The sequence below is a fragment of the Neophocaena asiaeorientalis genome, unplaced genomic scaffold (assembly GCF_003031525.2).
Source record: "Neophocaena asiaeorientalis asiaeorientalis breed wild unplaced genomic scaffold, Neophocaena_asiaeorientalis_V1.1 scaffold5, whole genome shotgun sequence".
In the NCBI taxonomy this organism is placed as follows: domain Eukaryota; kingdom Metazoa; phylum Chordata; class Mammalia; order Artiodactyla; family Phocoenidae; genus Neophocaena; species Neophocaena asiaeorientalis.
This window is the reverse complement of record NW_020174698.1, coordinates 3,318,871-3,331,893: the sequence shown is the minus strand read 5'-3', so window position 1 is coordinate 3,331,893 and position 13,023 is coordinate 3,318,871. Positions and strand designations below refer to the sequence as shown.

General features: G+C 42.6%; 1 protein-coding gene across 1 annotated transcript in view; it reads right to left on the bottom strand.

The window, feature by feature from the left end:
- The window catches only part of SLC2A12 (solute carrier family 2 member 12), a 57,175-nt gene extending 52,503 nt beyond the window's left edge, over window positions 1–4,672 (bottom strand). Inside the window, exon 1 of the mRNA XM_024759032.1 lies at window positions 4,414–4,672. Coding sequence (XP_024614800.1) covers window positions 4,414–4,528 — 115 coding nt within the window. The 5' untranslated portion in view covers window positions 4,529–4,672. The remainder of the gene's footprint in view (window positions 1–4,413) is intronic.
- Between the last annotated feature and the right edge of the window lie 8,351 nt (window positions 4,673–13,023).

Sequence of the window (13,023 nt, the reverse complement as noted above, 5' to 3'; positions counted from 1 at the left end):
AGGGTGGACTCGTTGTATTTTGAGTTCTGTTTTTATCAGCTTCTTCAAGGTCTAGACTGCTGAAAAGTACCTCCTTGAGAATTCACAAAAAACACACCTGAGGGATCACAGGAGGGTCCTACCAGCTACCACCAGTCTCTTTTCCTAAGAACGCAGCCACTCAGGTCCTGCTGGCAATGTTACCGGACAGAAGGGTAATGTTTAAACTATTTAACAACTGGACAGAGGCACTGACCTATTGGAAGAGTCATTGGCTATAAAACCTGTTCAGGCATGCTGGTGTTTGCTGGGTAATTTCAGGCCCTCTTGGTCAATGGCACTGTTGGTGGCTCCTTGGCCTGGCTTTGTCTGCCAGGCCCTGCCAACACAGGCACTCACAATACATGCCTTTTGCTGCAGCAGCCTAGAGGTGGTTTGTGGCAAGCGGCAATCTCTCTTCTCTCTCTGTGATGTGATATTAGAGGGGAAAAGAGCCCTGCTGCGCGAGCCAAACACGACCCAGAGTTGCCGGTGAAACAGCTCCCGCCATGTTTATTTAGAGCCTCTCCCTTCTGAGATCCCAGAGAAGCCATTTGCCCATGCCTCACTGTCACAAAAAGCCTCAAATTTAGACTTTTGATATGGTTTCCAAGTGAGGTTAAATGTACAGCCCCAGAGATAAGCTGACTGAAGAGAAAGGGGAGATGGTTATCTTTAAATCTGGTCTTATTTCTAGTCAAAAAAAATCTATTGTCCCTCATAAATTCAAGTGTTTATAAATTCTGTCATTTCCTTGGGAATATCAAGCTACACAACATTTTTTTTTGCTGCTGTAATTGCCATCAATTTGTTAAATACACATGTTTTTAAGGACACAATTTTTGTCAAGGGTTTTGTCACTTTTTCTTTTGATACTTAATACTGTATAGATTTTTATTTAAAATTTTATCTCTGCTTTTTTTTTAAGGTATAGCTGATTTACAATATTATATTAGTTTCAGATGTCACTTTTTAATATATGGAAAGCCTGGAAAAATGGGAATGGCCAAGGCCTGGGTCTTCCCAATGTGACCAGTCTGTTGGTCTCACAGCCAAAGCTCTGTTAACAGGTCAAGCTGGTCAGTCTGACCTTCTCTTCCCCTGTGATGTTTGTTCCCCAAAGTCTCCTCAGTCTGTCTTACAAGTAGACTTCCCCTTGGGCTGCCTGAGGAAGCCTGAGAAACCAGACCTGACTCAATTCAAGAGAGTCTGTTTTAGGCTAATCCTGAGAGCCCAAGGCTCACAGCAGGAGCGCAGTAAATATGCCCCAACCTCAAAAACATGGCCTGCATAACCGGAGTGGTGATGGACCTGAGGTTTGCTAATGTGATGCTGACCCAGGAGCCGGCTCAGGGCCACAAGGGATGAGAGAGGAGCAGGGAAGCAGTCAGGCTGCAGGTCCTTCTTTCTCCACCTCTCCCCTTTCCACTAAAGAGGCGCCATGTTTACTTGTCTTAACATACTGACCACCTACTCAGCTTCCATTTGCAAAAAAGGAGTTCACAGCTTTAAACAAGTTTGAGAACAACTGCCATAGGGTATTCACCTCAATAGCAGAAGTGTGCATTTCTTAAATCTCAGAGTGTGGCATCTCAGGTTTAGAAGGGTCTTGGAGGGGATGAAGTGCAGCCCTTTCAGCTGGTTCTGAGTCTAGTTCTAGCGATCTGGGTTCCACTGCTTTCGGCAGCTGGATCTGCAGCGCGGAGAACCGACACTCATACGGTGAATATTGTTCTTGGTTTCTGACCTTTTGGGCAGATCTGAGAGGAAAATGTAGCGCTGGTGGGGTAATGGGGGACTTAAGGAAACCCTCCTCCTAGCCAGTTGTTTGAATCATGAATTAGAAGAGCCTGGGAGACCCAGCTCCTGAGATGAAGGAGCAGGCCCCCTGGGCCACAGGTCACCAGGGTCAGCTTTGATCAGCTACCGCGTGAACGTGGGCCAACCACACATCTTCTGGACTCATGCTCTCCTTGTGTAAGATGCCCCAGCAGTCCATGTTCCTTACCTCACCTATATCTGTTGTTGGCTCGAGGCAGCGAGATTTAAAATTGAGCTCAACCTGCCCTACGAGGTCAATTATAACGTGTCTATGAACACTGAAAGGTTTACTAAAAATATACCCACTTTGAGCCATAGTTTTTGAAAATGAATTTAAATTCATTAGTTTCTAGCCATTGAAACAGAGCATTCTTTCCAGTTTAGAGGGGTTAGCCAAGGAAAACCTGCCAACACTTTTCATTACCCACAATAGCATTAAGGGGGTGCAATCAAAGAGATTAAGGTTTTTGTTTTGTTTCATTTTTCAATATCTCAAATGTTTTAATGACCTTGTCCTGGGTTGTATAACTCATTCCTCTTTGCACATTAATTTTTTCATCTAGGAATATAGAACAACTTGCTACCTTCAAATGCAGGAGAAGTAGGATAATTTAAGCATGTTTTAAATACTCAGAATTTCCTGGATGAAACTATGGAAGTGTAAAATATAAAGAAGTTGAAAGGAGTATTTGTCAAATATCTCATTAAACCTCAACATCTTCGTAAATCATACAAAAATACAATCCCAGTTGGAGAGGTGAAGTAACTTGTCAAAACCATAGAGCAAGTCCGTACTATGGATTCATTATACACATAGATCTGTATAATTGCCTTTGGGTACCAAGAAAGTTTAAGACAATTTATGAAAACTTACAAAAGTAATAATAAAAGGTTTGTATTTGTCTAAATATAAACGACATACAGTACCCATCAAAGCTGTATTAATTAAGGATTTAAGAAAAACATTTAGGTTTCCTCTTCTACACGGTAAAGGTTCATTTAAAATTAAATGTAAAAGATAATTTATGGTACTTGTTCATTTATCATTTCTTTTCAATGGCATAAACAGTTGCGCTATAAGTTGAATTGTGTGTGTGTATTCAACCTTTACAAGCACACATACATGTTACCTTCCTTTGGGATCACTGTGAACTTGGGCAATTTAACCTATTAAGAGTACTACACTGTGCTTTCAAAGACAAATCAAAACTAAATAGTCCATTTTTTATTGTTACTATGGAGGCCCCTCCAGGACAAATTCCTTTTCATCTTCTTTGTGACATTTATCAGTGACTCTATCTAGTTAACCCTTTTGTCAATATCACCACCTCAGCTCACCCTAGAGCTCAATCTTGCCGGAATTCAGAGAGAACTTTGCCACTCTTTCTCTTTACCCCTGAATACAAGTTTCTTTTGTCTCCTCTTAGACTTAGGACCCAAAGATCACACTTAGACAAAGGGACAGCTCTGCTGAAGAGAGGGCTGAGGCATAGTGTAAGGTGACCCCAGATATTCATTCTTGACTAGAAGGATGGAAGCAAGGGAAGGCTGAGCAGGGAGAGGGCAGGGGATAAGGAGAGGGTCTCAGTTCCCAAGGAGGGGCCGCTCAGTTCCTCCTTGAGAGGGGTTGTGGATTCAATTCCAGGATCATCAAACCCGCCGTGCAAACATAAGTACACAGATCCATCCCAAGGTGAAAGGTAAAATGCCTTTCATATCATTTAGTGTTTTTGGTTATGCATGAAATTCCAATATATGGCGTGGGGAGTGTATTATATGATTAGAGGGAGCAGAGCTGAGGGAAGCGGTGGGAAGAAGGGCATTATTTGTGTTTGATTTCATTTCATATTACGATTAGTTCCTATTCCTTTGAGAACAAACTAACTGAATAGGAAAAGGCAACTAAAAGTGTGCAATGTGTTTGTGAAAATTGTAAATGTGGGAGTGAAGAAAGGCATTTGATTTAGCAAAGATAACTGAAATGAATTAAAACTTTTCCAAATTTCACCTCCGGAAGGAAAAGTATTAAACAAACCTCAGCCTGAAAGGCCAGTTTTAAAGAAAGCAGGAGCAACGAAGCAGAGGTTTTAGGCTGTAAATAATGCTCAAATTCATTACAAACAGACGCTGGGAACTTAAAAAGAAAGTTGTATTTATTCATTATATAACTAATAATTTTATGAAGCTTCCTTAAAATGCTGATTTTTGAAATGGTGGTTATAATGTCCAATTGTTACAGATTACCCATTTGTGACAATAAATGAAAAAGTGTGTGTATGCGGGGGTGTGTGTGGGTGTGTTTACACGTGTGATTATCTTGCCAGTCAATTTCTCCAAATGAAAAAGATTTATACATCATACCATCAACACGGCGGAGGGCACCCTGCTTATGAGTAGTGGGACTTCAACCTTCACATCAGAGCTCCTTGTCACTCCTCCCAGCAGATCCTGTCCCCTCGTCTCCAGGCACCTAGCACACTCACGTGCGCACACACACACACACACACACACAGAGTGAGACACGCGCCCAGCTCGTTCCTCTCGCGGTCCCCGAGCCCTGCAGCCTCGCTTTACCTCTCGCCCAGGGAGGATGCCGGCCGCCGTTGTCTCTGTCGCTGCCATCAGTCTCGGCTGCTGGCCCCTTCGGTTTCAGCAGACTGGGGCCCTCTGCGTTTTCAACAGGTACCATGGTCACGTAGAAGTTACAGCCGTTCCCTGGGCACTAAACCACCCTGACTTCCCCCACTGACACGAGCGGTCACTTTCCCCATGGTCGCATGCTAAAGAAACGTGAAAAAAAAACTTCGGGCAAAGCCAATGTGATTTGTGACCAACTTTGTTTCTATTTCCGAAAGCTTTGCCCTTTTCGGTGACACAGGCTCTTGCTATTCCAAGCAGCCTATCACAGGCAGTGGGAGGGCCGAATCTCCGGAGGATTGTTTTTTTTTGCCTTCAGATGCAGAGCTGGAAGCAAAGGATTTCCAGGCTTGGGAACCGGAGCTCTGACAGTGTTTGGCGCTTAGCTGGGGGCGTGGGGGCGTGGGGGGGCAGCTCTTGTATTCTTGCACCTTTGAAAAGAGGCACAGAAAAGAATCGGGCAGATTCAAGCCCAGGCTGAGAGCGAGGGCCAAGAATATTCACAGATGGTATTAGTTAATCTTGAACAGGGAGGAACAATTTAGGCAAAGACATACCAGAAGGAAAAGTGTGTCAATTTTTCAGCAAGACGGTTATTCCAAGAGCAGTGACACTTAGCATATTCAACAAAGCATGAAACATCTTCATTGTTTCAACCTGATTTTGCCCTAGGTGAGTGCGGTATATACTCTCCCTCTCCAAGGCCTGTCAGACAAATCAAGGCCTGAGACCAAGTGTACACAAACTCAGAACGCCCAGGTTCTTTGGACCTTTTATACCCTGGGGTTACAGCAAACTATCGCAGTTTATTTATTCATAGCTGTCTTTAAGGAAGGAACCAACCCTGAATCTTCTGTCGAGATCAATGCCTGATAGCCTGATTGTAGGAGGAGGGGCATTTCCAGTTCTGAGTGTCCAGAGTGAATGGACCATGGTGTAGCTGTGGTGTCATCCAATCGGAAACAAAAGCAGGGCCTGAGAAGGAAGATTTTTTTTTTCCTGATTTGTGAGTATATTTCTATAAAGGTCTTACCAAATGATTCATTTTGGGGGGGGGGGGAAACTTGTGAGGCATGTACCCACATTACAGAGCAGAAAATGGAGGCAAAGTGACTTGCCTCAAACATCACAGCTAGTCAGTGGCAGAGCTGAGACCAGGAAGCCAGGTGGTCTAATGCCATAACTTGCCTATATCCCAACCTCCCAGCCTTGTCCTTCTCTGATTTTCTTGGTTTCCGTCACTTTCAGCCCTTCTTGACCTTAAGAAGATGACATGAAATACAGCTTTGGTCCTAGTCGTTCCTCTGGACAGAGAAACGAGTTCTTGCTTGTATAGGCAGAAGCTGAACTACACAGAACTCACTTTTGGCATTTGGGCTGGATCCTAACACAGCTCTAAATTAACTTATCATTTGTACATTACTTTTGCTTATCACTAGATATTTCTGTCTTTCTTATCCTTCAGGGAATCAGGCAACAAATGGAAACAAACCTGTGATGATTCAACTGGTATTGATTATGCACCTGTTTATGTCTGCTGCTAGTGCTGGAAAATGGCAGTTCTTTAAGCATAGCCCAGCCCCCCCCTTTTTTTTTTTTTGAGGTACGCGGGCCTCTCACTGCTGTCGCCTCTCCTGCTGCGGAGCACAGGCTCCGGACGCGCAGGCTCAGCGGCCATGGCTCATGGGCCCAGCTGCTCTGCGGCATGTGGGATCTTCCCGGACCGGGGCACGAACCCGTGTCCCCTGCATCGGCAGGCGGACTCCCAACCACTGCGCCACCAGGGAAGCCCAGCCCAGCCCCCTTTTGATTCAGAAGTGAGTAGTTCAGACTCCAACAGATCAGCTTGTCCCCACTAAAGAATGCGTGGTACGATGATGCTTTGGTTTTTATTTGTTTCCAGAATGTGTTATCATTGTAGGAGCAACAACTTTTGTCTGTGAGACACATGTATTTCTCATCAGCTCTCTGTATTCGCTTGGCTTCTATCTACTCTCTGCTGGGAATCAACGAACTCAGTTGGTAGACATGTTTTTGCAGTGGGTCAGTTGTATAATTGCTTTGTTTAATGATCTCAGGCCCCGTGTCTCCAGCAGCTTCCTGGCACCATGGACGTGTTAGTGTGTTTGTTATAGTCTTTGACCAAGTAGAAGATAAACCTAATTCCAGAATCCCTTACTGCGGTGAAGAGCAATTCAACAATTCTCACTTTGCTTTCTGTAGCCGAACCACACAGGATCTCCTAAGGCATAAACCAAGGTGAAATCCAAAGGAATAAGCACATTATGTGACTGAACACATGGCTCCTGGTGCCCCTAATTCTGTTCTTCATTCCACTGTTGACCTGATGTGGGCCACTGGCTCTTCCAAGCTCTGTTCTGTGCTCAATTTACTCTCTTAAACTCAGAGAAAATTTAGGAGAAAAATGCTTTTCATCTAGGCTAATGGGGCATATTCTCCTGCCGAAATTTCCTGAAGAACCCTGTACTTTTCCTTCACAGTATTTTGCACACTTATCACGTTACAGTTTTATTATAGTTACATGCAGTGATTTGACTAAATCTGCCTTTTTCTGCTAGATAGCAGGCTCCACGACAGAGTGGACCATTTCTGTTTGGTTTGCTATGGATATTCCAAGTGCCTGGCCAGAATGAATACTCAGTAAATATTTGCTGGCTAACAGACTGATCCCTATAAATCCAACTAACTTTAGCATGACTAGAATGTAAGTTCCATGAGGGCAGGCACCTATGTCTGTCCCAGGCACTCATCCATCTCTGTGTCTCCAGCTCTTAGCACAGTGCCAGGCATACAGCACACCCTCAATAAATATGTGTTAAATAAATGAGTGCAGGGACTTCCCTGGTGGTCCAGAATCTGCCTTCTAATGCGGGCGACACGGGTTCGATCCCCGGTCGGGGAACTAAGATCCTACATGCCACGGGGCAACTAAGCCCATGCACTGCAACTAGAAAGCCCATGCGCCACAACTAGAGAGCAACCTGCACACCACATCAAAGAGCCCACGCGCAGCAACGAAAGATCCCACATGGCACAGCTAAGACCCGAGGCAGCCATAAATAAATAAATAAAAAGATTACAGTGTATGGAAAAACCTACCCTGCAAACTACTTTGGGAAGAAAGAGATGGGCAGCCAGAGCTGAGGGGTATGAACAAAGTCCTTTTCCTCACTTCATTCCATTCAAATTTCTACAAGCAAATAAATAAATAAACAAATAAATAAATGAGTGCTCACAAATGGAGCATTTAGTGAGCTGGATAACTATGTAGTTTTAAAAAATCCATTTGACGATTGTCTTTAACACTTCGTCGTTTCTCTCTCCTTTCTGGTACTCTCTTTAGAGCAAGTATCACCACAGGCTGTCCCTCCTTAATAGAGTCTGAGCCACTACTATCGTTAAAAGTGATTCCTCCACTTAAGGAATATGTAATCAGCAGATGGACAGTTCATTTCCCATAATTCCAATAATTTTGCTGCATACCTTTTCAGACCACCTGTTCATAGGCAATGCTACCAAATCCAAAACTATGTATTATGGCTTATAAACTGACAAGACAAATAAGAGGGGATGAAAGAGAAAGCAAACAGCACCACAAGACTGTGGACCTCTACTGTGTATATACCAGGGCTATTTTTAGGGCGATTTTTCTTAAACCTCGCAACAACTTTGTGAAGTAAACACTATTACTTTCATTTTGCAGAAATTGAAACAGAGGTTTTTGAAACATGTCCGGATCAAAAACAAAACAAACAAAAAAACCCAACACTTTCCAATGTTTCATCCTGAAAATTTTCAATCATACAGGAAAACCTAGATTCTATACTCAGCATTTTACTATGCTCACTCTTTCATCTATGTATCTGTATTTTAATCCCTCTATCCATCCATTGATCCATCTTAATTTTTATGCATTTCAAAGTAAGTTGGAATACTTTGATATGTGTATCATGAAGTAGAGTCCAATACTTGTTTAGGTTCTTTTTTTTTTCCCCTTTGAGACATTTTACATACAATGGTGTTCATACAAGGGTACCATTATAGAAATTCAGAAAATCACATACGTATGTACACTCCAAACCTCTACTAAGTACAGAACATGAACATCATCCAGAAAGTTCCTTTATGTCTTTTCTGAGTAAATTTACATCTTAACCCTTAGAAGCAATCAATGCTCTGATTTTTTCCACATGGGTTATCTTTCCCTGTTCTTACTCCTCATAGAATGGAATCCTAGAGTATGTACGCCTGTGTAAGCCTTCTTTCACTGGGCATAATTTTGACATTCATCCTTATGTTTGTGTGTATTAGTAGTTTATTCTGTTTATTGCTGACTAGTATTCCATGGGTAAATATATCACAGTTTATTTATCCATTTTCCTACTGATGGGCGCTTGGGCTGTTTTGTTTTGGCTATTGTAAATAAAGCTGTCATGAGTAATTCTTGCACAAATCTTTTGCAGAACATAACATTTCAAAGCACAGCGGTCCAAGTCCGTTTGACTCCAAAACTCACATGCTTTCCGCTACACCCTGGTGCTTCTCTGTGGTGCATCCCATTGCCCTATTTTATGTAGAATGTACTTCCGGAGTTTTTATCCTAAAATAGTTCATTACAGTGTAAACACAAATGGGGAAATACAATCTTTAGACAAAAAATACCCAGATACAAATTCGGGTCTTAATTAGCCATCCTCCAATAAAATATTCATCTTTGTATCAGCTTTTTGGAAGAATATTTATTATTTTACATGTTTATACTATCCAAATAACTCCTTTTTCTAAAGGTTTTCAATATAACTTTTTTGTAATGTGTAGAATATTATTAATCATAACATATCGATTAAAGTTCCTCAAATTACAAAAGAAGTATGGTTAAATTCATTATATGTTCACTTGATATAAAATAAATTGTTGGGCTTCCCTGGTGGCGCAGTGGTTGGGAGTCCACCTGCCGATTCAGGGGACGCGGGTTCGTGCCCCGGTCGGGGAGGATCCCACATGCCGCGAAGCGGCTGGGCCCGTGAGCCATGGCCGCTGAGCCTGCACGTCCAGGGCCTGTGCTCCACAACGGGAGAGGCCACGGCAGTGAGAGGCCCGCGTACAGCAAAAAAAAAAAAAAAATAAAAAAAAATAAATTGTTAAAAGAAAGACAACATAGCAGTGTAATAAAATACTGTTTCTATTATTTTAATTGGAAAAATCAGAGTAGAACATTTCATGCTGATTACCACTATAATAATTTTTTTAAAATATATACGTGTATTCATAGAGACTAGAAGGGAGCTTTGAAAAATTGAAAATAACAAATATATTGGGAGGGTAATCTTAGGTCACATAAGGAATTTAGACTAGGTCTAATCATGGGTAAATCATGTGTAAAAAGTATTTTCTGAAAAAAAATTTTCTTAACATTGTTATAATACTGTATATCTAATAAGTATAAATCTGAAGAAAATTCTTCAAATTTAGGGCTGCCATATATTGTGCAATCCATACATTGCACAACTATAGGTGGGCTGTTCCCATTCATTTAGACAGAAGTTTATTTATAAAACAAGTTTTCCAGAAAATCAAAGTTAAAATGTAATTTGCACAAAGATGCATTTGGGCAATTAATGGGACTGTTCAAATTATAATCTTCCTCTAAATTGCAATGTCTTATCTGTTAGTTTGGCCTACATCTGCCTTTGTAGAGCTAAGCTATATAAGATGAGTACCCTTCTCCATTCTATTACCCGTTTTTCCAAACAAATTATCAATATTTCCAATTTTTAAATTTTCCTCAGTACTATTACCATGCTCTTTGGATGGAGGCATCCACAGAAAGTTGTTCAATGACTAAGCCTTTCCTGTAGGTTATCCTTCTTTTTATGCCATAATGACGGAAAAATACCGCTCAATCCTGTGTGACAACAGCAGTCTTTACTGTCTTGAAAGACTGGTCCACCTTCATTAATTGTCTCCTATCTTCTGGTCAACGAGAAGGGCACTACATAGAAAATTGACTGTCTCCCACACAGAACTTGGAAAGACCCTTCTTGGGGCTTCCTTTACACCTAGGGCCAGGCTCTGCCTAACATATCACCCACCCCAGGTTTTGCATCAGAAGCTGGCAACATGAAGCAACAGGATTTAGTGGTTTTGTTCTGGCAAAATGGTGCAGTGGTCTGGCCGCCATGTCCCTTGGTTGCTAGACATACACAGTGAGGTATGTTCCCCGGGGCGGCTGGATCAGCTCAGAGCAGGACTTGGGGAATTGTTTTTGACTGCAGAGTCTCCAAGTTGGAGCTGGTTCCCGAACTCATCTAGCTGAGTCCTTTTTGACGTGTGCAGATGCAGGTCAATCACAAAGCTAACAATATTTAAGCTTCAGGGCCCCTCACTCACATTGGCCCTTCCAAGGTCATGGGAGGGGCCCAGCAATGCATTCATAGGATCGTATATTTTCTTAAAGTTTGCAAAAGTAATATATTTACCTGCAATCAGTGAAGACCCCTAATTCTTTGCGTTCTGACACTGATATCCTTTTTGTCACCTTTTCCTTGTGTAGGTGACGTAGGAGTGGTCATGGGATATTTGGGATCTGGTTTAGGGGCAGTTAAGCTGGAAAAATATTTGGTTTGGGTTTCACTTAGATGACTCACAGGCCCTTCAGTGAGTAGTTAAGCTCTTGCTATCTCTCCTGGTAAAGGAAGGACTCCCAGGAATTCTCCTGCTACATACTGTGCCAACTCACACTGCACGTTTTCCACATTATCGCTCATGTGGCATGATGATGAAGGGGCTCAGGACTGGAGGTTGTCTATCAGTGTCCTGTGTCTATGTCATATAGCTCCCAGCGCCAGGAGTACGTGGGTCACAGAGGAGGGCCATGCTAGAGAAGAGATTGGGTTCTTTCTCTTCTCTCTGTAGAAAGTAATATTGCCCCCCAAAAAATTCTGTTATGAAGAAAAGAGGGGGAAAGGAATATTATAGAGATGTATCAGGTAATTTCTGGATTGTGTGGTGTTTGTAATACTTGATTGCTTTTTAAACATTTGTAATTGATCTTAATAAATATTCACTTTCAGACTTAATTGTATATTCTTAAAGATTGGAGTACCCCAATTTTAATAAACTTCTGGCCCCTCAAAATTTGTATCTGACCCTATGAATATGGTTGGGAAATCGAGGTCTTCCCAGATGACTATACTTACTAAATATCTCTCAGATCTGTTCCCTTCCTCCCACCCCCGCTGTGACTCTCTAAATCCAAACTACCTCCCCATCTCCCATGTGGACAGCTGCAATGACCTCTAACAGGTCTCCCTGCCTGCATTCTTGATCCCCAAAGCCCATTTTCCATAATACAGCCCAGGCTTTTCTCTAAAATGTAGACCCTTAAATGGTTCCAGTTGTTTTAAACCTTTCACCAGCTTCCAACTGTTCTTAGGGTTGGTCTAAATGTCTTAATGAGACCTAAAATGCCCAGCATGGTCTGGCTCCAGCTGACTTTCCTGGGCCCATCTCCTGCTGCTTCTTCACTCTGCAGTCTAGTCCTTCCTTGGACTCTCTGGTGGGCTGGCTGATCAGTGCCTCCTTGACCTCATCGGCTTTTAGACACTCTTGTCTCACTCCTCACTGTGGTTGCCCACGACTGACTAAACCATGAATAGAGTTCTCACGTGCCAGGAACCAAAAGAATGGACCAGGATCCTCTCTTTGAGGGCCTTCTCTCTCTAAATTAAATTAGAGACTGGTTTTGTATCAGTCAGAGCTCTGTGTGGGAATTTTAAGCAGGAAGGAATTTGACACAGAGAATCAGGGGCTTATAAAATCATTGGAAGGCCTGAAAGATCAGATTCCAAGCATTCAGAAATGACTCCCAGAATAATATAGAGTGGACTTATCAGCTGAGCTCCTGTATCTAAGGCCACCTAATGGAGCAATGAGTTCAAGCTGCATTGTTTAAATCCAGGGATGAGGTTGAAACACAACTACCCCCATAACTGCATTCTCCCAGAAGCTGTAGATGTCGAATGCTGCCTCAGGAAAATCTCACATCACCCGATCTCGTAGGCTAGTAGAAACCCCCCCGAAAAAGGCAGAGAAAATAGCTTCCCCATCCTATCTACCTTCCTGCAGATGCTTCTAACTGATGTCTAGATCCTGATTGCTAAGAAGTCTGGGAAATGTAGTTTTCTAATCTACCCGACAAGAAGGAGGGTGGAACGGAGGTTGAGAGGGCCACTCTACTGTATCCACCAATGGTGGGTGAATGTTTGGGTTAATATGGAGTGAGGCCTGGGGTCAGAGTCACAGCAGGCCAAGTTTGTGCAAGCCAGATTTATGGTAGAGGGAGCAAAGGAGATGCGCAAAATAAAAGAAAGCTCGGCAGAAAGAGAGCAGGAGGATGAAAAATCAGAGTGAAGCAGAGAGGTGGAACTCTAAGGCCCCAGGAGAACGGTCTTGGCTTTTGGCTTTCTATGAAGTCTGGCTGTGTTTTATACTTGCCTTCAGTACTTGAGGGATTGGGTGGTATGA